The following is a 24,268-nucleotide window of genomic DNA, read 5'->3' on the forward strand; positions in this document are numbered from 1 at the left end:
CCCCCATCCCCTCCAGGAAGGAGCTAGTAGAACCCAGGCATCAGGCTGCCCAGTCGAGCAATGGTGACAAGGGCCCCTTTGTGCCCCCCTCCCCCGGGGACAGGGAGGAGCTGGGCCCTGGAGGCAGGCGGTCCCTGGCACCCACGGGGGGGTGGGGGACGGGTGGTGGGAAGGAGGGGCTGGCAAGTGGGGGCCTAGACCCTGGGAGGCCAGGGGACTGTGAGCAGGGGTGAGGAGCAGAGGGTGCAGACACAGGAGCATCCTGGTGAGTACACAGCAGCCGAGAGGGCCTGGGGACAGGGTGGGAGCAGAGGGCCATGACTGAGCGGGTGGAGCAGGGGCACCGGAGGTATGTGTCAGGTGAGGGTGGCGCTGTGAACTGCCACTAATTCAGGATGGGGAGGGTGTTCCTTGGGACTTTGGAATGAGCTGGGACCAGAGCAGGACAGTGACAGGGCTTTGGAAGAAACTACAGAGAGAGAAAGAAGGGCCCTCCTCAGCACCCCTCCTGGTGGAGGTTCTGCAGGAACAGCTGCCCTGGGGCTTCCAAGTTTGGGGCAGATGTGGTGGAAATGCCTGGGGCTGGGTGAAGAGCTGACTGATGCCCAGGTGATTAGATACCTGCATCCTGCCCTCTGGGAGGGTGAGGCAGTGGGGTTTGAGTGAGCAAGTTCCAGCACCTGGGAGCACAACAAGGGGTGTGTGTGTGTGTGCGTGCGTGTGTACACGTGTGTGTGCGTGTGCGTGCGCGTGTGGGTGTGTACCACCCTGGGTGGGTCTGACTTTACATCAGTGTTTGTCAACCTTTTTTCATTACGCCCCCACCAAAAAATTTTTTAGACCTGCTCTTCCTAAAGCCCACTGGCCCTGTGAATTTCACTACTACAGATGTGCTGTGCATGTTTATGTAGTGTGGCCCTGGAGGGTCACCATCACTGCCATCATCTGCCTTGTGTCCATCAGTATGTGTCTGGGCAGGTCTGTCCTAGCTACACGTCAGTGTGGGTGTGCAGCTGTGTCTTGGTGAGCATGGCATGCAGGCAGGTCCACGTGCATGCCTGAAGGTGGTGCCAATGCCAGTGCAGGTGTGCTTCTGTGACTGTGTGTGCCAGCAGTCTGCGGGCACTGGGGTCTCAGTGCCTGTTCACATTGTAGGGCCCTGACCAGGTGTCCACATGAGTCTGCGGTCCAAGCCTGCTCCTCTGGCTGGGTCTAGATCTATCATATTTCATAGCAGCATTTGCATGTGTTTGGCTGTGTATGCATCTGTGTCCGTGGGAAGAGGGTGGTGAAGGCCTGGAAAGGCAGCACTTGGAGACCCTGTCTCCAACCCTGAGGGGGACCTACAGAGCAGCCAGGAGGGTCTCCTGACCTCCCAACCCCTGGTCCTTCCTGGCCCCACATAGAGCCCAGCCAGGACTGTGTCTCTTCTCTCACCCCACCTACCCCAGGAGTCCCCCAAGATGCAGCACCCTCCCCGTGAGGGAACAGGGCTCTTTTGTGCTGGGCACTGGCCTCTGCTGAGGGTGGGGACAGCAGGGGCCGTCTGTGGGGTGGGAGCGGGCGGCAGGAATTCACACGGCATGTTGGGAATGCTGATGCTGTGAAACCCAGTCATTGATGGCCCTGAGTCTCTCTGCCTACCACCCCCAGGTCTCCCCCCACTCACCACAGCCCCTTCCCCCCACAAGGCTCTGTCATTCCCCTTTCCTTCCCCACAGTTCTCCATGGCAGTTTGGTGGGGTGGGGAGTGACCCTATGTAGAGTAGCTGCTAGGCTGTGTGGGAGAGGCCCGAGCATCCACGGGCAGGCAGCCTTACAACAGGCAGCAACTCATAGCAGATGCTGCGTGGGACAGGGGTGCTCAGGCTCCTGCCCCCTTGCACCTGTCTGACTCTTATTCCAGGTTGGCAGGCGGACATCTTCAAGTGGGACCAGAAGACACCCCAACTCAGGGAGACTGAGGTGAGGGGCAGGGTTCCTTCCTCCGGGCTCCCCCTTCTTCCTGCTGCTGGTCCAGCTTGGCTCTGTCATTACTTCCGGAGGGTCCCCAGGAGCACCATGGTGCTGAGGATCCTTGTCAGCATCTTACAACCACCTAGAGACAGGACAGTTGGGGGTTAAGCCTGCACCCCTGGAGCCGGGCAGCTAGGGCTTGGCCTAGTTGATACTTACGAGCTGTGTGGCTTGGACAGGTTACTTAACCTCTCTGGAACTCAGTTGTAAAATCAGAGTAGTGACTGCAGCTGCCTCAAAGAGAGCGAATGAATTAATACGGCAGAGTAAAGCACTGAGGACTGGTGCCTGGTCAATGCCGTAGAAATGTCTGTCATTATCAATATTAATGGCAGCGCCTACTGTCTGAACAAGCCCCCTCCTGAAGCCTTAAGGGAAGAACCCCTTCCCTAACCCTAACCCCTCCTGTCCCTCCTCCAGCTGTCATCACACGCTGTACAAAATGATATTCCTCACAGCACTGCCCCTGTTTTGGATTATGATTGCAGGTAATGGGGGGGAAGGGGTGGCTGGGGATTCTGGGGCCTTGGCCCCGGCAGGCTGCGCTTGTTTCTGTGGGTCCCTGGATCCCTCAGGCTGGGGGAAGGTGATGAGAATGGGGCCAGGTGATTCGGTCAGGACATGTCCCTTGGCCTCAGCAGTCCTACTCACCCACAGCCTCTCGAGGGGGTCACTGGGGTGCCTGGATGCCCTCATCCATCTCGGCCTTCGAGGGCACATGCGTCTCCATCCCCTGCCGCTTTGACTTCCCTGACGAGCTGCGGCCTGCCGTGGTGCATGGCGTCTGGTACTTCAACAGCCCCTACCCGAAAAACTACCCCCCGGTGGTCTTCAAGTCACGCACCCAAGTCGTCCACGAGAGCTTCCAGGGCCGCAGCCGCCTCCTGGGGGACCTGGGCCTGCGCAACTGCACCCTCCTGCTCAGCAACCTCAGCCCCGAGCTCGGCGGCAAGTACTACTTCCGCGGGGACTTGGGGGGCTACAACCAGTACACCTTCTCCGAGCACAGCGTCCTGGACATCATCAGTGAGTGCCCCGGGGGTTGCACAGCAGTGGGGCAGGGGCATCCCTGGGGCAGGCAGGGGTGTAGCAGGAAATCCTCCCCAGCACAGACCCAGGGACTTGTTTGTTAGGCTGGGAGGTGCAAAGCCCGGTGCCCACAGAGACCAGGCGGATGACAGAAATGAGCAGAGCGGGGTCCCAAGCAGTCTCGTGGCCCTCAAAGGGAAGCGGGGGTAGGGCTAAGGTCTCTTGATCACTGCGTTCGCTGGGCAACTGTGGGAAAGCGACTTCACTTCTCTGAGCCTTGGTTTCCTCTTCTGCAATGGGGGCAGGGGCAGCACTTTAAGCTCAGTGAGTGAATGCTTGCCAAGTGCTCAGAGACGTGCCTGGCACATGGCACCGGCTCTGCTCACCGCGCTGGGCGAGAATACAGAGCCATTGCTGCCAGGCAGTTTGAACTTGAAAAAGAAACCAGAATTGTGTATTTTCCTGTGATCTCCTAATTCCTAAACATTAGCTGCTGGTTCCGATATATAGATTTTAATTCCTAAATGTAGGCCAAATAAAATGCCGCTCTGGGCCAGATTTGACCATCAGAGTAGGGTCCACTGCTTGATTTTGGACATTCCTACTGCGAGTGCCTGAGAGGCCCTACTGCCTGGGGCTCTTAGATTCAGGCTCCTGTCAGCAGTGAGTCTAGCTGGATTACAGGCCTGATCCACCTCCAACACACACACACACACACACACACACACACACACACACACACACGGAAGTGCACCAAATCAAACATGGGGAGGAGACAGGCTTCTTAAGGAATATGTTGCAGTGTCAAGACACAGATAATCAAGCCAGAGTGACAGGGTTTGAAGCTCAGTGTTACCAGCTGTGGCCTCAATCTCCTCAACTGCAAATGAATAAAGTAATATTACCTACCTGCTAGCATGGCTGGAAGGCAAATTCAACGCTGTGAAGGACTCAGACCAGCAATTGTTGTTTTCATTACCATTACACCATGGGTGGATCTGTGCAGGGCTCTGGGTGAAGGTAACCGGGCAGAGAGAACGTTTCAGGGAATTCTGTGTCCAAGGGGAGGGAACCAGGTACCAGGATTGGAGTCGGTCAAGGTGGGGCTGTCTGCTTCCTCCGTCCTCCTTCTCCCTGCCCATGTAGACACCCCCAACATCGTGGTCCCCCTGGAAGTGGTGGCAGGGACAGAAGTGGAGGTCAGCTGCCTGGTGCCTGACAACTGCCCAGAGCTGCGCCCAGAGCTGAGCTGGCTGGGCCACGATGGCCTGGGGGAGCCGGCTGTGCTGGGTCGGCTGCGCGAGGACGAGGGCACATGGGTGCAGATGTCGCTGCTACACTTCGTGCCCACTAGGGAGGCCAATGGCCTTCGGCTGGGCTGCCAGGCCTCCTTCCCCAACACCACCCTGCAGTTCGAGGGCTACGCCAGTCTGGACGTCAAGTGTGAGCCTGGGTGCCATCCGGGGGCGGGGGTGGGGCCCGTGGCACCTGCCTGCTGATTCCACTGTGTCGTTGGCCTTAGACCCCCCTGTGATTGTGGAGATGAACTCCTCGGTGGAGGCCATCGAGGGGTCCCACGTCGGCCTGCTCTGCGGGGCTGACAGCAACCCGCTGCCGCTGCTGACCTGGATGCGGGACGGCACGGTGCTTCGGGAGGCCGTGGCCGAGAGCCTGTTCCTTGAGCTGGACGAAGTGACCCCCGGGGAGGACGGCGTCTACGCCTGCCTGGCAGAGAACGCCTATGGCCAGGACAACCGCACCGTGGAGCTCAGCGTCATGTGTGAGTAGCCGCCCTGTGGACTCGCTTGGCACTGTCCTGCAGAGCAGGGATTAGGGGAAAGGGGCCCTGCCCAGGGCGGGGCTGGGCTATCAGGAACAGAACTGTGGTTGAGGGAAGATGGAGAGGAGGGTTGTGGGTCAAGGCATTCATTCATTCCTTCATTCTTTGCACAAATATCTCGTGAACACCTACTCTGCACCACTCTCACCCCTAGGACAGGAGCAGAAGTCAGATGTGGTCCCTGTCACCCAGGAAAGCTGGTTTTATTCCATTTCCTGGGGCAGCCTGGCTGACCTGGGAGTAGATCAGGGACTGACCCTGCGAATCTGAATTTTAAATGAGTCCCATTGCAGTTCTAATGGGAGGGCTGGGGGGACTCCAGGCCTCACCTAGCCCATTGTGTGCACCTGTACATTATGGAGCCCCAGAGGAGGGGGCTAATCAGACAGGATTCTTAGCTAGGAACCCAGGAGCAGTCATTCATTCATTTTTTCATTCACAAATACTTATTGAGGCAAAATGCCAGGGCTGTGGATAATAATAATGACAGCTACAGCCAACATTTACTCAGCAGTTTCTGACTACTTTACACAAATGCTCTTCCCCCAGGCATCCCAAAGGCTGGCTCCTCCCACCTCCTTCTACTCTCACTGAAGCCTTCCCTCACCATCCTAGTTAAAACAGTAACTACCCTAACTTCCCATCCCTCCCTTCATTTTTCTCCAAAGCACTTATCCCAAATTTGCCAATGACACATTTTATTTACTTACATGGCAACTACCCACATGGGCAGGGGTCTTCCTCTACCTCGTTCAGGCTGGAACAGTGCCTATTACTTAAGTTCTCAGTTACCCCTATGGAGTTAGAACTATTATTAAGCCCATTTTCCAGATAAGAAAAAATGAGGCTCACAGAGGTGAAGACACACAGCTGGAAGGAGCAGGGCCTGGATTCAGACACAACATTCTGGCTGTAGAGCGCCTGTTCTTGTAAACTAGACAGCCAGGCCTGGGGTTCCCCGAGCCATCCTGAGCTGCTGTGCTTGGATTGGGGTGTATGGGTCACATTTGGGGGTAGAAGTTGGCTGGCAGAAGAGGTACCTCCTGGCATCTGACCATCACCTCCTGTTCTGCCCCTAGATGCACCCTGGAAGCCAACGGTGAACGTGACAGTGGTGGCTGTGGAGGGGGAGACAGTCTCCATCTTGTGCTCCACACAGAGCAACCCGGATCCTATTCTCACCATCTTCAAAGAGAAGCAGATCCTGGCTACAGTCATCTACGAGAGTGAACTGCAGGTGGAGCTGCCAGCTGTCACACCTGAGGATGATGGAGAGTACTGGTGTGTGGCTGAGAACCAGTATGGCCAGAGAGCCACCGCCTTCAACCTCTCTGTGGAGTGTGAGTATGCCCCCTCCAACCCCCGTCCCCTGCTGAGAGCGGGCTTGACTGGTGTCTCCCCTCCACCTGAGGTAGATGGTTCAATAGGGGATGTCTGGGTAACCAAGAGTTAACGTTGCACCAGCAGGTAAGGATGGGCAAGGCAGGAAAGTGGAATCCACATAAGAAAATACAAGTCCCACCTGAGAACACTTGTCTCCACATCCTGGAGTGTGCTTTTAACCAGGGAGATCTGGATCCTGTGGCCACTGCCCCTTTAACTAAAATAGTAACCATGAAATCTAACCCTGTGGAGCACCCCTATGTACCAGGCATTGTTGGAAGCTCTGAATAGGGACCCACTCATTTCATCCTTAGGACATCCCTATGAGGGGGTTCCATTACTGCCCCCAGTTTCTAGAGAAAGAAGCTGAGCCCCAGAGAGGTTATGCCACTTGCCCAAGGTCACAAGAGCTAGGAAAGGGCAGAACTTTAAGATTCAAATCCAGGCAGTTTGGTTCCACTCTTCTGTGCTGCCCAAAGCTTACTTCATCCTGCATTATTACATCAGAATACAGTCAGTGCTCTAGCAGTGGTTATGTGCAAAGGGCCGTGTGGCTCTGTGAGAGGTGGGGCATAGCCCAAAGAAGACACCAAGCTTATTAACAGATATAAGCCAGGGAGATGAGATGGATGCACATAAAAAGCTAACTGCTTTGGAAATGAAACTCCTTGTTCCACTGCCAGCTGGTGCCTCCCCAGCATCCTCTCTATGGACAGCACCACTAACACACCGACGCCCACCCTGGCCACCATTCTGGGTTGTAGCTCCCAAGTCACAGTTTTGACCATCTCCTCCCTCCACCCCCCCCCCCCCGCCCCCGCCCTCTTTCAGCAACTTTCTCTGCAATGTCACCTCCACATTTCCATTTCTCCTGCTTCCTCCTCAGCTCTGACCTGACCTCTGGCACTAGTCTCCAAACGTCACTACTCTCAACCTCAATTACTTCACTTATAATGGTCCCCCCACACAAGTTTGCCAGAAGATAATGAGCACAGCCCATACACAATATTCTGCATGTATGGTGATAACCAGTGCATGGTAGCTATCGATCATTCCCGGAGTGCCATCTTCCAGCGCAATGCCATGGCCATCCACTCCTTTGCTGACCTTTCATCGTTGGCCACATTCCCTTCAGTCCCTGGTCACTCACAGCATCCAATGTGGCCACCATGTGTGGGCTTTGTGGCACTGTCTTCTCCGTATGTGCCCTTTGGGCCCAGCTTCCCTCTTCTAATGTACCCTTTTTTCTGTCAGTGGTCCTTAGGTTTAAGAGTCAGAACCCACTGAACATACACAGAACACCTTCTCATGTACATTGTCAGTCACCCCCCCCTCTCGGCCCCCCACATAGTAAGAGTGGTTGCAGCAAATGGCCATAAAGGGCCTATTCCGGTCACGATTCCATCCTCCACAGGTGTGGCTTTGCTGGGTCCTCCTGGTGACCCCGTGAAGCAGGTGTGTGTTATCCTTAGTCCTTAACTAAGTAAAACGAAGGTCAGAATTCCCCCATGCTCATGCAGCTAGGAAGGTAGGTCAGAGCCAAGATTCTTCTGGACTCCCATCTGCCCTCGATGTTACCTGGTAAACCTCGGCTGCTTCACCTCCCTGCAGGTCTTAGCACCCAAGGACTCACTTAATCTGGATTTTTTTTTGAAAAAAATAACTCAATTTGCAATATAAAGCCATCAACCCCCTGGAGTAGTGGAGCAGCTATGACATTTCCCCTCCCCCCGGCCCCCTGCTAAGCTCCTCAGGCGTCTCCAAGGCCTGTGTCACAGTGCATTCCCTCTGGGAGTGCAGCCTCAGCCCTAAAGCCTGTGTCCCCTAGCACCTGGCTTTAGTGTTCATTGACAATGGTGGGTACCCAGTCTGGTTCAGGGTTCCCAGTCTTACCTGCCCACCCCAGAGCCCGGCATGGCTTGGGCACTGCAGGAGGCTCTCACCCTTACAGAGTGTTTGCAACATGCAAGCGACGAGTCTGAGCTCTTTGCCTGTATTGGCAATTTTATTCTCACAACAATGTGATTGGGAGAGGGGACTGTTGTTCTTTACCCCAAACCAGTTTAAGGAAACTGAAATGTTACTAGTATCAAGTACCCGAGAGCTGAACCACCCTGGGTCTATATGCCAGCTCTCTCTCTGTCTTGCTGCACCATCTCAGACAAGAGACTTCACCTTTACTGAGCCTAAATCATTTCCTCTGAAAAATGAGTGTGATAAGAGTATCTTACTCTAAAGTTGGGTATGAAGACTTCGGAAATGATGGTGATCTTCCACAGCATCTGACACTTCCTGCATGCTGAAGCCAAGGCCTTGCTCACATGCTCCCTCTGCTGGAATGGTTCTATTTTTCTAATCATTAGTCCTCGGGTGGATGTTAGTTTGTCTTTACAGCACAATCCTGTGCCTATCTTCAGAGTTCCTGTAGCCCCCGTGAGTTAAGGACCATTACCCTGTTTGCATAAATGAGACCTCCATCTTGGAGGCCCAAGGATGCTGACGGCCTGATTGAGGCCACCAGCCAGTAGATGGCCACTTGGGGTTTGTCTAGTGTCAAGTGGGATGTCCCAGGCGGCCTGCAAAGCTTGGAAAATGCTGAGCACATGCAGGCAGGTGCCAGTGTCCCCACAGCATCTCGGGCAGACATCGTCACCGGAGCACTAGCGGTGCAGTCTTGAATGAAAGGGTTTTTAAAAAAATTTAATTGCTGCCCATTCAGGTTTGTCATTGCTGGTTTATTTTGTAGTGTGTTAATTCGTTAACACTACAGCAAGCCTGGTGTATGCCTACCTGAACAGAATTGGGGGTATTTAACTTTTGATTTACTAGACTTAAATATGTGTACGCATTGAGGTTCTGATTAGAGCCATCTCTATTATGTATACATCTGGTCACGTGACTCCCTGGCCCATCACTGTCACCTGCATATTCTTTTGCTGGAAAGTGAAAATACTAGTAAGTGGGCCGGCGAGCTGAGGGTCTTTGGCCCGTGTGTACATGGGCTTTGGTCAAAACCGAGAACCAGAACTCCGGCTACGGTGAGCAGAGGGGAGTTCTCGACTCTCCAGGAGGAAAGAGAATATAGTTTTAAAAAGCAGCATTCAAATTTTGACGATAATTTCATATTTTGGAAAATGAAAGAAAATCATCATACCTGTACCATTTTTAAAAAATACAAAGGCAGTAAAGCAAAGCTCAACAGAACCTTGGGTGGAGGGTGGTGCTGGGTTCGAGTGGCACTGGGACTCTCATGAGGGGGGTCAGAATGCAAGGGGGCTCTGGAGAGTCAACAGGGCCGTCTGCAGGGTGGCCTGAAAGGGGGGCGGCAGAACTCAATAGGCCACCCCACAAGTCTTCCCAGAGCTCTGCTATGTGAGAGACACGATGTAAGTGTGGGCAACAGAGCAAGACAGAATAAGAGCCTGTCTTGGTGGAAAAGAGAGACAAGCCGGATCAATATATAAGCCGGGTAGGAATGAGTGCTGGGCAGAAAAGTTAGCGGGGCAGGAGTGAGGTCAGTGAAGCGAGGGGGTAGAGAAGGAGAGAGTATCTGAGTGGTCTGAGCAGAGCCTTCATGGAGCGAAGAAGAGAGTGGGAAGGTGCCTTCAGGGAGTGTTCCAGGCTGAGGGAGAAACACAAATACGTGGGTGGGAAAAGCTCCATAAGCGTGAGAAACAGCAAGGAGGCTGGTGTGACGGAAGGAAGGAGCCTTTCAGGGTAAGACACGGAGGTCAGAGTGGCTCAGTCCCGCAGGGCCCTGCGGTCCAAGGCAAATAAGTTGGATTGTATTCTAAGGGACACAGAGCGATTGGAGGATAGGTCTGAGCAGGGCGCACCATGATGTGATTTATGTTTTGGGAGGTGAACAAAGTTGGCCGTGTAAAGGGATGGTGTCAAGGAGAAAGCGCAGCTCCCCGCGATGACAGCTGTGCGGCTCCGGGCCCTCAGCCAGGGAGTCCTGGCTTCTGGCCGTCTCCAGCCACTCCGTCCGATTTTGCCCCTGCAGTTGCTCCCGTGATCCTTTTGGAGTCCCACTGTGCAGCGGCCCGAGACACGGTGCAGTGCCTGTGCGTGGTGAAATCCAACCCGGAGCCCTCTGTGGCCTTCGAGCTGCCCTCGCGCAACGTGACAGTGAACGAGACCGAGCGGGAGTTCGTGTACTCGGAGCGCAGTGGCCTCCTGCTCACCAGCATCCTCACGCTGCGGGGACAGGCCCAGGCCCCGCCCCGCGTCATCTGCACCTCCCGCAACCTCTACGGCACCAAGAGCCTGGAGCTGCCCTTCCAGGGAGCCCGTGAGTGGCGTGGTCTGGGGCTGGGAGCCCCAGGGAAGAGGGGGCTCCTCTTGGATCCAGGCTCCTCTCCCCAAGGCTGACTGACCATCAGCCACCGAGCCTGGGTCAGGCTACGCAGGTGGATCATATGGTAAAGAGGTCCCTCTGGGCCGGAAGGAGAGGCAGCCCTGAGTTTGCCTACCAGTGATGGCGAACCTTTTGAGCTCGGCGTGTCAGCATTTTGAAAAACCCTAACTTAACTCTGGTGCCGTGTCACATATAGAAATTTTTTGATATTTGCAACCATAGTAAAACAAAGATTTATATTTTTGATATTTATTTTATATATTTAAATGCCATTTAACAAAGAAAAATCAACCAAAAAAATGAGTTCACGTGTCACCTCTGACACGCGTGTCATAGGTTCACCATCACTGGCGACTGTCCTGGGCCCTCCAGGCCCTCCAGGCTAGTCAGTCAGTGAAGGATGTGCCAGCTATACAGATGTTTTTCACTGTCACTGCTGTCCCAGTCCGTCTCCCAAGAACCCAGGCGTGTTTGCTCCCACCAGCAGTCTGAGGGCACCTGGGTTTTTTCTCTCTCCTCAGACCGCCTGATGTGGGCTAAGATTGGGCCCGTGGGAGCCGTGGTTGCCTTTGCCATCCTGATTGCCATTGTCTGCTACATTACCCAGACTCGCAGAAAGTGAGTGCCCCACCGGGCCGACCTGGGGGAGGGGAGAGACCCTAACGGTGGGGGAGGGGTGGAGGGAGGCTGAGGGCTGGGCAAGGGAGGGCCCTGTGTATGTGGGAGGGTGTATTCTGCTCTGAGGATGTTCCGCTGGACAGAGGAGAAAGGAGCCTGCTTCCATGAGCCACTACAGGTCAGCAAGTGCCAGTGCCTGAGCCAAGCACTTTCCACCAGTCATTTCCTGTTTCTCCACTCTGCCCTCCTGCCCTCCAAGAGGTGTGATGGGGAAAGCCGGCTTCCCTGCTTGCAGCTACAGCATCGGTCACAGTTGGTTCCAGAAGTGCCAATGACTACACACATCTGTGGCAACAAAAATGCTCCCCAGCCCAAACCACACCCACCTGCCACCACTGTGCTGCTATTTTCCTTCCTTGTGGCTCTACTGAAAATGCGTTAATCTCCCTGCTCCATATCTTGGCAGCAAGAGGGATAGACAGACCCAGAGCAAATGAAGAGAACCTGGAGAAGCCAGGCGGGTCCAAAAAAGTGGTAGAGACCAGGGGTCACAAAACAGGGGAGGGATGGACGGTGGTGGACAGGAAGGGCTGGTCATTGTAGAGCCCGTCTGCCCCATCTTAGAGAGATTGGTGGGACCAACTCTGGGGTCCCTTGGGCCAAATTCCTAAGGTAGATGGGAGTATAGAAAGGGAGGGGGAGGGAGGCCTGGGAGTCCCACTGGGGCTCTCATTTCCTGCCCAACAGAAAGAACGTGACAGAGAGCCCCAGCTTCTCCGCAGGGGACAACCCCCCAGTCCTGTTCAGCAGCGACTTCCGCATCTCGGGGGCACCGGAGAAGGTGAGGGCCAGAACCCTGTGGCTCCAGGCTAGTTGGAACCTAAATGTCAGGGACACTGGGGTCCTGGGAGAGGCCGGGGAGGCCATGCCCTTTAGGAGGGACAAGGAGGAAGTATGGAGGGCTGGCTTGGACCTAGGCTGGGAGGGGTGCCGAGGCTGAGACTGAAGGGGACTATGGGGCTCAGGCCCAGGGAAGCCCTCATGTAGGTCTATGACAGCATTTCCTTCTCCAATAGTCCAGAGTGGTCTCTACCCTGGAATGAGCACCCAGGAGGTAGGTTCCGGGGGGCCCTCAGTGGGCCTTGGGGCTGTCATGCATATGTGTGCATCCCTGTCAGGAGTCCAAGATGGTCCCTGGTTAAGTCTGCCCTGCCCAGCACTCCTAGCCTTGTCTATTCTGTCCCACTGCTACTCCCTTCTGTCTGTCTGTCTTTGGCCATTGTCCTATGTGTCTGAAGGCTTGTGTGTGTGGGGGAGGGGAGTATGGGGGTGGGGTGGGGGTGGTGGTAGAAAGCATGAAGGGGAAGCCAAAGACACACCTACAGGATCACCAAGATTGAGGTGTACAAACATTTGGAAAGGTGAAATCTGACCAGGTGGCTTTACTCTGGAAAGGTGTTATGGATTGAGTTGTGTGCCACCAAATTCCTATGTTGAAGAAGTTTTCCTGAAGACATTGAATTTGTAGGCAACTTTCAGGCTAAGCGATGAGGTGGGTGTTGCGAAGGGGGATCAGCATGGGAAAAGGCTCTAGAGTGGACGCGGGGACTGTGGGGCTGGCTGGGCTGGAGGTCCTTGAGAAAAGAGGTTCTTATAAAGCTTTGGGATTTAACTCTAAGGTATGGGGTGCAAGCGACTCCAGCCTTTGGATCTGGAAAAGGTGGAATGGGACCCTTCTAATGGGTTGGTTCCCTTCATAGAGTGAGAGGCGCCTGGGATCTGAGAGGAGGCTTCTGGGCCTTCGGGGGGAGCACCCAGAGCTGGACCTGAGCTTTTCTCACTCGGACCTGGGAAAACGACCCACCAAGGACAGCTACACCCTGACAGAGGAGCTGGCCGAGTATGCGGAAATCCGTGTCAAGTGAGGGAGCTGGGGGCAGCCTATGTGGCCGCCACCCTCGCAGCGCCCTCCCTGGCCCACACTGGCTGCGGGCTCCCTTCCTCCCCAAAGTACTGGGGGCTGAGGCAGGAAAGGGATGGAGCAGGTGACAGCAAGGTCCTGGGGGTCTGGCCCCCCATCCTTCCCAGCTGCCCCTCCCTGGCCAGCACCACATCCTCACAGTGTGGCTCTCCTCTAACCTCCTTTAACCTCATCTGTCTGGAGGGGAGTTTTGTCTGTCTGTGTTATTTATTGCTATCCCCTGCCTGGTCTCCTCCCCTACACCTGGCCCCAGGGTGTATACTGAAGGGACATGGAATAAATGCCCCAAAGCCAAATGCCTGTCTAGATCCTGATGATTTCTGACCTGTCCCTGCGGGAGACTTCTACCCCCTCCTTACCCTCTGCTGGGCCCTGTGTGTGGGCAAGGCCCAGGGATGCTAGCCCTGAACTCAGGCCAACCACCATTAAGTCGCTCCCACTCTGAGCTGTGGGCTGGATCTGGCTCACAGCATGCCTCATTTGACTTCTGGTTTATTTCACACAACAACCCTCATTCCTGCCTCCGCCACAGTCAGAGTGACTGACAGTGTTGCACTTGCACTTGACCACCACAGCTGTGACTCACTGAAAGAGAAGGGTTATGGGCTCCCTATATGCCATAGTTCCCACCATTTCCTGTTGTCCCACACCTGGCTGGTTTCCCTCACTCACTGACATGGTTAGGGGTGACCCCAGGCCTATTCATGAGCCTGTGTTGGTTTGACTGCCATCCTTCACATTCATGTTGCACTCTGCAACTTCAGTCTTCAAACTACTCCATTTGGTTTAAGAAACATTACTTAGGTTCCAGCTGTGCGTTGAGCCCATTCAGGAGGCACAGGCTATCCTGGGAAGGGACCCCCAGGACAACCCTCTGAAGATGAAAACACTGAGGCCAAGAGAAGCTAGGTGATTTTTCCGGGGCCCTGAAGCTAGTAAATGATGTGGCCAGGCTCCAGACCCTGAGTGGCACACTCACAGGAGATTTACTAGCCACATTCTACCTCCTGACTTCCAGGGGCCACGCCTTGTTGAGGTTGCAAATTTGTCAGCTGGCTGTGGACAACCTGTGCCTGTGATCCAGACTCTCTTGGAAGACTCTCAAGACGGTTTGGGCAGACACATGGAGAGACTTGTTGGGTGGCTCTAGGGCGGGGGCCATGTTCCCCTCGCACGCCCAAGCAGCACTACTGATCCTGTGCACAGTCCTCTCTTCACATGGCTAAATCTTGGTCTGTTTCAGCCTAATGAACTCTGCTGACCTCCCTCTGATGACTCCCTAAGACCCTGCCAACCACAAAGGTCCACAGGTCCCTGGAAGGTGGCAGGTGGCCTTGGTGTATCCTGAGACTTTTGCTGAGTGGCCTCAGACCCAGCACTGGTGCTGAGTTTGAATCTGTATGAACCTGGTGAACACCACCCGCCCCTACCTGGTCACTCACTGAGAACCTACTTCATGCAACTTGTGTACTGCCCAGAGGCTTTTTCATGACTGAGCTTAACAGGCAGCCAGCAGGAGGAGGTGAATCTAGGATTTCAGGTGTCTGAGGCCCTTCGCTGACCAGCTTGATGCTAATGGAAGCTGGTCTTGTTATGTAGCTTGACCACTCCCATGTGCACAGGCCAAGTAGAGGTAGCCACAAACTGTGGATTGCTTTGTAGCTCCAAACATTTAGCCCAGGGATGATCACAGAAAGTACCTGACATTGAACTGTACCAGAATCCCTCCCAAGAGGCCTCAGAAACAACACACCTGGTGGCAGGATTCAGACCCCATCAGAGCATGACCCAATTACCTCTACAACCAACACATCAAAAGAGAGATGTTGGCGGGCACTAGACCCTGCTGGGATGAATTCTGCTATGTGGGGTCAGCCTCTTCACAGAAGCTCATACACTGTGGTCAGGGTCAATCCTCATAGTCAACTGGGCTGACTATGGGCCAACAGCAATCAAGACTCAACTACAAACAGAGGCTCACATAATCCTCACAAGTTTCCTAGAGCAGGTGATCAGGGAGATTCCACCACCGCCCAGAAAACACCTATTACATAAGGCCACCATGCCAAGACTGGGAACACAGAAGATCTACCTAATGCACAGAAACAAATACCGAGAGGCAGCCAAATTGGGAGACAAAGAAATATACCCCAAATGTAAAAACAAGAGAAAACCCCAGAAAAAGAACTAAATGAAATGGAGGCAAGCAATTTAACTGGTACAGATTTCAAAACAATAATTATAATGATGCTCAAGAAATTTAGGGTAAGAATGGATAAACTCAGTGAGAACTTAAACAAAGAGATAGTAATCATAAAAGAGGACATAGAAACTATGAAAAAGAACCAGTCAGAAATGAAGAATACAATATCAGAAATGAAGAATACTCTAAAAGGAATCAATATCAGGTAAAGTGAAGCAGAAAATCAAATCAGTGATTTAGAAGACAAGGTAGCAGAAAACTCCAAATCAGAGCAGAAAAAAAGTTTTTTAAATGAGGATAGAGCCTGGCTGGCATGGCTCAGTGGTTAAGTGTTAACCTATGAATTGGGAGGTCGAAGTTTGATTCCTAGTCAGGGCACGTGCCTGGGTTGAGGGCTCAATCCCTAGTGTGGGGTGTGCAGGAGGCAGCTGATAAGTGGTTCTCTCTCATCATTGATGTTTCTATTTCTCACTCCCTCTGCCTTCCTCTCTGAAATCAATAACAATATAATTTAAAAAATGAGGATAGTTTAAGGGACTTCTGGGACAACATCAAGCATAACAACATTCATATCATAAAGTACCAGAAGGAGAAGAGAGAGTGAGCAAGGGACTGAGAACCTAGTTGAAGAAATAAGTGACCGAAAACTTTCCTAACCTGGTAAAGGAAAAAACCCCACACAAGTCCAGGAAGTGCAGAGTCCCAAACAAGATGAACCCAAAGAGGCCCACACCAAAACACATCATAATTAAAATGGCAAAGATTAAAGACAAAGAAAGAATCTTAAAAGCAGAAAGAGAAAGACAGTTATCTGCAAGGGAACTCCCATAAGACCGTCAGCTGATTTCTCAACAGAAGCATTTCATGCCAGAAGTGATTGGCACAAAATAGTCAAAGTGATGAAAGAAAGGACCTACACCAAAATTACTTACCCAGCAAAGCTATCATTTAGATTTGAAGGACAGATAAAGAGCTTCCTACACAAGAAGAAGCTAAAGGATTTCATTACCACCAAACCAGTTTTTTTGTTTTGTTTTATTTTGTTTTTAAAGAAAGAGACGTTTTATTAGCCTTGTTACGGCAATGCATTAAATGAAGGGATCCTCAGTGCACAGCCCACCCAAGCTGCAAGCAGACAAATCAGAGAGTGGAACCGATTATTGTACACAAGTTCAGACACAGGATCACCCTGAACCTCAAACAGAAGACTGAAAATCACTTTACAAAAAAAAAAAAAAGTAAATAAAAATAACATCCATTTTTCTATTTAAAGAAGTGCCAGCTCTTGAGTGGCAGAGCATGGAAAGACCAATCGCTTTAATGCTCAGCTGTGCAGCCTGTCTTGGCTTCTAAAGCTTAATTTAAGCATTCTAGAGTTTCCTCTTTTGAAGTACTTCTGTTTTAGAATTTTCTTTCTCTACTAATTTATGAACTGTGCCAGTCTAACAGTTAGCCAGTCTTCATTAGTTGTAAGTGTTAAGACCACAGAACCTCCCTTTGTAGGTTTATATCTGAGTCAAGAATGAAGAGAAAACTAGACACCAGAACCTTAAAAAGTCAAATGACAGTAGAGCCAGTGCCCATTTAGAAAAGCACTCTTACCCTCTCCCCCTTAAAGTTCTACTTTGATAAATATTAACATATTACCAATTAGGAAAATATTTAACCCCGTTAGCAAAATTAACACCATCATTGCGAGAGTTACTCTTTGTGCATAGTAAATGTTGCAAGATGAATTTCACATTGGATAAAGCAGATCTGAAAACCAGTTTGCATTAAAGTGTGCCTCCCTCAACGTCAACCTGAGCTCAGGGAAATGAACAGATCCCTGCAGCTTCTGCTGGTCTGCAGCCACGCTAAATCGTCTGGTAGCGGCATGGCTCCTCTTCCTGCCGATGAGGTACGCGATGAGGACGATGAGGACCAGCCCTGCCAGGGCACCACCCACGGTGATGGGGATTGGCATGTTATTCTCATCCAGCTGACATTCTTCCACAGACCCAAACTTGCCACCTTCTACCTGGAAAGCCTGGACCCACACTTTGAAAATGTTGACAGAAAAGGCCTCTGTGACCCAAATGTGCTCCTTGGCATTACACTTGTAGGAATTCCCTATAGTGGCCTGAAGTGCTCTCAGGAAGCTGTTAGTGGCCTTGAAGGTGGGGTCTTTGGTGTCGGGAAGAGTCATGTTCAATTGGATTTCTTAAAAAAAAACAACAACAAAAAACCACACACACACAAAACAAAACAGCTAGAACTCATATTCATTCCAGACTGGAAGACTCGGAAAGTGCTGGTCTCACTCTGGAGCTCAAGGGCCGTGAGCTGGGTGGTGCAGCTCCCACCGGCTTTGGTGTTACCTGGTTAATGTTGAATACTATGGTCACAGTCTTGTCTTCCTTCTTCTTGTAGGTGACATTCAGCTGCACCCCAAGCTGGCAAGCAGACAGGTTCCGTTGGTGCCACTCACATTGCACTTGTGCACCGAGGGGCTCTCAGGCACTGGAGACGGTGGAGTGGGGAGGGGTTGGTGAAGGTTGGGAGGGGAAGGGCAGGGAGGTGAAGAGTGGGGAGGGGGTGATGAGATGTTGGTGAATTGTTGGGAAAGGTCCATCTTGCATACAGCATGTCTCTTCCTTGCTGAAGCTATCATTTGAAAGGTTTGCCTAGGCCCTAGATGGTGACAGTTACACTATTCATGTGGACCTGGTTGCTGCTCACACATATGTATTTTTTATTTATGTCTGCCATGATGTCAGTTATGGATTTTACAGTCTTGACTCCCTGGAAGCTTGCATTGGGGAAAATCTGTGTGTCTGACAAGTCATAAAACAGAACGCATCATCTGGACACTGTAGCATGTAGCATTTCTTGCTAAATTGAGGGTCAGTGTATGTCTTCTTCCAAAAGCAAACATGAGACTGGGGTTAGAAGCTCCTCTTTACCACAGGAGCTGCTATTTAATGCTTTACATTAGGTGACATGTCGAAGATCGCATTCTTAGAGCCACTCTTGGTATTATAGTTGATTGAGAAGTCAGCAGAGAAGTTGGCCATTATACAAGCTGTCCCGTTGCCAACCTTCACCACAAACAACACTGCTGATGCACCACACAAGGCCTGTGAGTAACAGCAGGAGCAGTGGCTGCCTCCAGGGGTCGCCATGGGCACCAGGGCCACGGGAATGAGAACTTGGAGGGTCCGGGTGGTTGGGCCATTGGAGGGTGGGCGCTGGGGAAGGGCTGGGGGCTGGTGTGAGAGCAGCAGGTCCTGTGGTCAAGAGCACCACCAAACCAGTTTTATCAGAAATGTTAAAGGGACTTCTTTAAGAAGAGAAAGAGAAAAAAAATAGTTATAAAAAACCAAAATTACAATAAATACACACCTATCAGTAGTTACTTCAATTGTAAGTGAATTAAATGCTCCAATTAAAAGACATAGGGTAGCTAAATGGGTAAGGAAACAAGATCCATATATATGATGTCTACAAGAGACCCACCTCAGAATGAAAGATACACACAGACTGAAAGTAAAGGGATAGAAAAAGATATTTTATGCAAATGGGACCAAAAAAGAAGCCAGAGTATCAATACTTATAACAGACAAAATAGACTTTAAAACAAAGGCTATATTAAGAGACAAAGGAAGACATTACATAATGATAAAGAGATCAATACAATAAGAGGATAGAACCCTTGTAAACATTTATGCATCCAACCAAGAAGCACCTAAGTCCTAAATATACAAAGCAAAAGGGAGAGAGCAACAATAATAAAATCATAGGAGGAGATTTTAACACCTCACTGATATCAATGGATAGATCATCCACACAAAAAATCAACCAGGAAACAGTGGCCTTAAATGACACACTAGACCTCATGGATTTAATTGATATTTTCAAAATATTTCTCCCCAAAGCAACAGAATATGCATTCTTTTCAAATGCACGTAGAACGCTTTCAGGAATAGGCTACATGTTAGAACACAAAAAAAATCTCAGTAAATTGAAGAAGATTAAATTCATATCAAGCATCTTCTCCAACCACAATGGTATGAAACTAGAAATCAATTACAAGAAAAAAACCTAAAAAACACAAAACACTCGGAGGCTAAAGCACATGTTACTAAACAATGAATGAACTAACAATTAGATCAAGGAAGAAATCAAAGTATACCTGAGACAAATGAAAACACAATAATCCCAAATCTGTGGGACATAACGAAAGCAGTCCTAAGAGGGAATTCATAACATTATAGTCCTACCCCAAGAAGTAAGAAAAACTCAAATAAACTACATTTATACCTTAAGGAACTGGAAAAAGCACAACAAGCAAAGTTCAAAGTGAGTAGAAGGAAGGAAATGATAAATATCAAAGTGGAAATAAATGAAAAATAGTCTAACAAAAACAATATAAAAGATCAACAAAACCAAGAGCTGATAGAGATAAAAAGATAAACAAGATAAATAAACCTTTAAGCAGACTCATCAAGAAACAAAGAGAGCCCTAGCTGGTTTGGCTCAGTGGATAGAGAGTTGGCCTGCGGACTGATTTGATCAGGGTCCCGGGTTTGATTCCAGTCAAGGGCACATGCTTGGGTTGTGGGCTTGATCCCCAGTAAGGGGTGTGTAGGAGGCAGCCAATCAATGATTCTCATCATTGATGTTTCTATCTCTATCTCCCTCTCCCTTCTTCTCTGAAATCAATAAAATGTATTTTTTTAAAAAAGAAACAAAGAGAGAGGACCCAAACAAATAAAATCAGATATGAAAAGGAGAAGTAACTGACACCACAAAAATAAAAATTATTATAAGAAAACTAGAGGCCCAGTGCACAGATTCATGCATGGGGTGTGTGTGTGTGGGTCCCTCAGCCTGGCCTGTGAGGATCGGGCTGAAACTGGCTCTCCAACACCCTTCGAGGGGTCCTGGATTGTGAGAGGGTGGTTCTCTGGTGATGCACCCCAGAATCAGGCTCCCTCCTCTCTGGTTCCAGGTGTGTCACTCAAGAACCGCAGCTGCCAAGTCACTGCAGCTCGGCAGCTCCTTTGTTGAGAGTCTAGCCCAGCTGTGGGCAAACTACGGCCCGCGGGCCAGATCCGGCCCATTTGAAATGAATAAAACTAAAAAAAAAAAAAGACCGTACCCTTTTATGTAATGATGTTTACTTTGAATTTATATTAGTTCACAAACACTCCATCCATGCTTTTGTTCCGGCCCTCCGGTCCAGTTTAAGAACCCATTGTGGCCCTCGAGTCAAAAAGTTTGCCCACCCCTGGTCTAGCCCCTGGTAGTCAGTGCATGTCATAGCTACCAGTTGGATGGTTGAACATTGGGCCAGTCGCCTAGGCTTTTACATATATAGATATTATGACAACAAATTGGATAACCTGGAAAAAATGGATACATTCCTAGAATGCACACAATCTTTCAAAACTGATGCTCAACCACTGAATTAAAAAGAAAAAGAGAACCAAGATGGCTGCATAGGTAAACACCGGAGATTGCTGCCTCGCACAACCACTTCAAGAATACAACTAAAAGACAGAACGGGCATCATCCAGAACCACAGGAAGGCTGGCTGAGTGGAAATACTACAACTAGAAGGAAAGAGAAAAGCATACCGGGACTCAGAGGAGCTGCGGTGCGGAAGTTAAGTGCACAGGTACGGAGGCGGACACGGAAAGGGCTGACGGCTGAGGACACGGTTGGCTTTTTCAATCGAGAGGGAGTCTCAAAATCCCGACTGCTCTGAACTCCGGTTCCGGGCGAGTCTCTGGGGACCCTGACTGATACGGGGGAGAGGCTAGAGTACTGTCTGGCATTGTTCGAATCTCAAGGGCGGCTTTTTCTCAGAGGTGCTTGCAGTGATTACCGGGACACTGAGACTCGGGGCCTCTTAGGGCAGGACTGATGATCAGCCATAGCTATTTGCTCCACCCTATTGATCCCCTGGGACCTCTCCCCGCCCAAGCTGTGCACGGAGGCTTTTTTCCCCCTGTTTTTATTTATTTATTTATTTATTTAATTGTTTTATTGCTTAAAGTTTTACAAAGGGTATTACATATGTGTCCATCCCCCCCCCCCCCCGCCCTTTACGGAGGCTTTTGCAATCTGAAAATTACCTAACAAACTTGCAGCTGGCCCAAGGCCCTAGGGCAACTTGCATTCCTTCACAGCTGAGCTCCTGCTGAGTAACCTCAGGAAAAGGCCAGATTAGCACCTCCTGAAAGATCCAGGAGCCAGTGAGCCCAGTGGTCAGAGTGCGACCATCCAGATTGCAACCCCTCGGACCCATAAGGGACACACTCAGGGGGCAGACTCAGTGAGCACCAAAGCCCCACTGAAGCAAGTCTTTCCCTGGAGGGGTGTCTCCAGCACAGAAGTTCTCCCACTGCAGACACAGCTGATTCTCACAGCCAATTGGCCTGGAGGTCAATTCCTCCCAATGATACCTACAACAATCAAGGCTTAACTACAACAAGACTGTGCACACAGCCCACAAGGGGGTGCACCAAGAGTGTCCACCTCAGGTAATTGGGGAGGCTGAGCCACTGGGCCCTATAAGACACCTAGCACAGAAAGCCACTCCATCAACACAGGGAAGCATAAAAAAATGTGGAGACAAAGAAACAGGTCACAAATGACAGAAATGGAGGAAAGCAAACTACTGGATATAGAGTTCAAAACCACACTTTTAAGGTTTTTCAAGAATTTTCTAGAAACTGCCGATAAATTTAGTAAGACCCTCAATAAGTCTAGTGAGACCACCGATAAATTTAGTGAGACCCTCAAGAAATCTCAAGCCAGGCCTAGGGACCCTACCCAAGGGGTCCCGGATTGTGAGAGGGTGCAGGCCGGGCTGAGGGACCACCCCCTCCCCGCCCCCCCCCCCCGAGTGCATGAATTTTTGTGCCTCTAGTCTATCAATAAAAAGTCCAAGACCTGGCACCAGCACCAGCCTGCCTTGTTTCACAGCTGGGCCTCACCTGGGCACTTCCAAACCCTATAAAAATAGGAGGAATCTGCAGATCTCTCTGTAGCTCCTGCCACGTGGTTGACTTTGCATCTCCCTGGAGACCCAAGAGCCAGTACACCCAGTGGACAGCTTCAAACCATACCAGGTTACAACTCTACACATCCACAAGTGACACACTCAAGGCCAGACTCAGTGAGCTCCATAGCCCTACTGAAGCAAGTCCTGCTTCACAGGGGTGTTTCCTACACAGCAGCTCTCCCGCTGTAGTCACAGCTGGTCCTCACAGCCAATTTGCCTGGTGGTCAATTCCTTCCAGTAACACCAACAGCAATCAAGTCTCAACTACAACAAAACTTCCACATAGTTCACAAAGGGGTGCACCTAGAGTACCCAGCTCAGGTGACTGTGGAGGCAAAGCCACTAGGCATTATAGGACACCTACTACACAAGACCACTCTACCAACTCCGGAAGACATAACAGCTCTATCCAATACATAGGAAAAAATACAGGGAAGCAGCCAAAATGCATAGACAAAGAAGTATGTCACAAATTAAAGAAATGGAAGCAAGCAAACTACTGGATACAGAGTTCAAAACTATGGTTATAAGGTTACTCAAGAATCTTCATGATACCTTCAAGGGACTTAGTGAGACTTTCAAGGATCTTAGTGAGAATGCCAAAGACATGGAAAAGAACTAGTCAGAAATTAAGCATACACTAACATAAATAAACAATAATTTACAGGCATTCAATAGTAGAGTGGAGGATTCTGAGAATCAAATCAATGATTTGAAATACAAAGAAGCAAAAAACACCCAATCAGAAGAGCAAAAAGAAAAAAGAATTCAAAAATATGAAGATAGCATAAGGAGACTCTGGGACAACTTCAAGTGTACTAACATTTGTATTATGGGGATGCCAGAAAGAGAAGAGAGAGAAAGATATTGAAAACTTATTTGAAGAAATAATGACAGAAAACTTATACCTGGTGAAAGAAATAGACTTACAAGCCCAGGAAGCACAGAGAGTCCCAAACAAGAGGAATAAAAAACACACACACATAACCCTCCCCCCCCCAAAAAAAAACAAACAACCCCACACCAAGACACATCAAAATTAAAATGCCAAGGGCTAAAGACAAAGAGAGAATCTTGAAAGCAGGAAGAGAAAAGCAGTTAGTTACCTATAAGGGAGTACCCATACAACTGTCAACTGACTTCTCAACAGAAACTATGCAGGCCAGAAGGGAGTGATAATTGTTCAAAGTGCTGAATAGCAAGGATTTACAACCAAGATTACTCTACCCAGCAAAGCTATCATTTAGAATTGAAGGTCAGGTAAGAGCTTCACAGACAAGAAAAAGCAAAAGGAGTCCATCACCACCAAATCAGTATTACATGAAATGTTGAGGGATATTCTTTAAGAAGAAGAAGAAGAAGAAGAAGAAGAAGAAGAAGAAGAAGAAGAAGAAGAAGGAGAAGAGGAAGGAGGGGGAGGAGGAAGAGGAGGAGGAGGAGAAAAATGAACAAAAACTGGCAATAAATACATATCTATCAACAACTGAATCTAAAAATCAAAATAAATGAATTTGAAATCTAATAAACAGAATAAACTGGTGAATAAAATAGAATCAGAGGTATGGAAATGGAACAGACTGATGATTCTCAGAGGGATTGGGGTTGGGGGGGCAGAAAGAGATTAAACAAAGATCTGATACGCATATATGCACTACCTATGGACACAGACAATAGGGTGGCGAAGACCTGGGGAGGGATGGGAACCAGGTGGAGGAGGCCAATGCAGGGGGGACGGCGGCGGGGGGGGGGGGGGGGTGGGGGGGAGAGGCACATCTGTAATACTC

At 50.3% G+C, this 24,268-nt stretch overlaps 1 protein-coding gene and 1 pseudogene across 7 annotated transcripts; one reads left to right on the top strand and one right to left on the bottom strand.

Moving 5' to 3' along the window:
• Positions 1-212: 212 nt before the first annotated feature.
• MAG (myelin associated glycoprotein) lies at positions 213-13,523 on the top strand. 6 transcript variants are annotated; one of them, XM_081108446.1, is made up of 12 exons: positions 213-265; positions 1,907-1,965; positions 2,437-2,504; positions 2,674-3,042; positions 4,192-4,488; positions 4,568-4,825; positions 5,965-6,225; positions 10,275-10,562; positions 11,150-11,246; positions 11,994-12,087; positions 12,323-12,360; positions 13,007-13,523. In XM_081108446.1, exons 3-11 carry the CDS (start codon positions 2,459-2,461, stop codon positions 12,347-12,349), a joined length of 1,737 nt encoding a protein of 578 aa, XP_080964572.1. In that variant the 5' UTR covers positions 213-265; positions 1,907-1,965; positions 2,437-2,458; the 3' UTR covers positions 12,350-12,360; positions 13,007-13,523. The 6 variants fall into 6 exon arrangements, with proteins under 6 accessions (XP_080964572.1, XP_080964570.1, XP_080964574.1 ...); XM_081108447.1 differs by having other exon boundaries at positions 222-265; positions 1,915-1,965; XM_081108444.1 differs by lacking the exon at positions 12,323-12,360.
• A 3,763-nt stretch (positions 13,524-17,286) lies between these two features.
• On the bottom strand, positions 17,287-18,051 carry LOC308531443 (lysosome-associated membrane glycoprotein 1-like; annotated as a pseudogene). Its single transcript has one exon. The product of its transcript is annotated as a lysosome-associated membrane glycoprotein 1-like (transcript).
• Positions 18,052-24,268: the final 6,217 nt, after the last annotated feature.

This window comes from Myotis nattereri (assembly GCF_964212035.1).
Source record: "Myotis nattereri genome assembly, chromosome: 15".
NCBI classification, from domain to species: domain Eukaryota; kingdom Metazoa; phylum Chordata; class Mammalia; order Chiroptera; family Vespertilionidae; genus Myotis; species Myotis nattereri.

What these genes read in the sequence shown, in the direction of transcription:
- MAG (XM_081108444.1), top strand. Translation starts at nt 2,459, where the DNA reads ATGATATTCCTCACAGCACTGCCCCTGTTTTGGATTATGATTGCAG. An exon ending in CAGCGTCCTGGACATCATCA is followed by an intron (nt 3,043 to 4,191) that starts GTGAGTGCCCCG and finishes CTGCCCATGTAG; the next exon opens with ACACCCCCAACATCGTGGTC. An exon ending in ATTACCCAGACTCGCAGAAA is followed by an intron (nt 11,247 to 11,993) that starts GTGAGTGCCCCA and finishes CCTGCCCAACAG; the next exon opens with AAAGAACGTGACAGAGAGCC.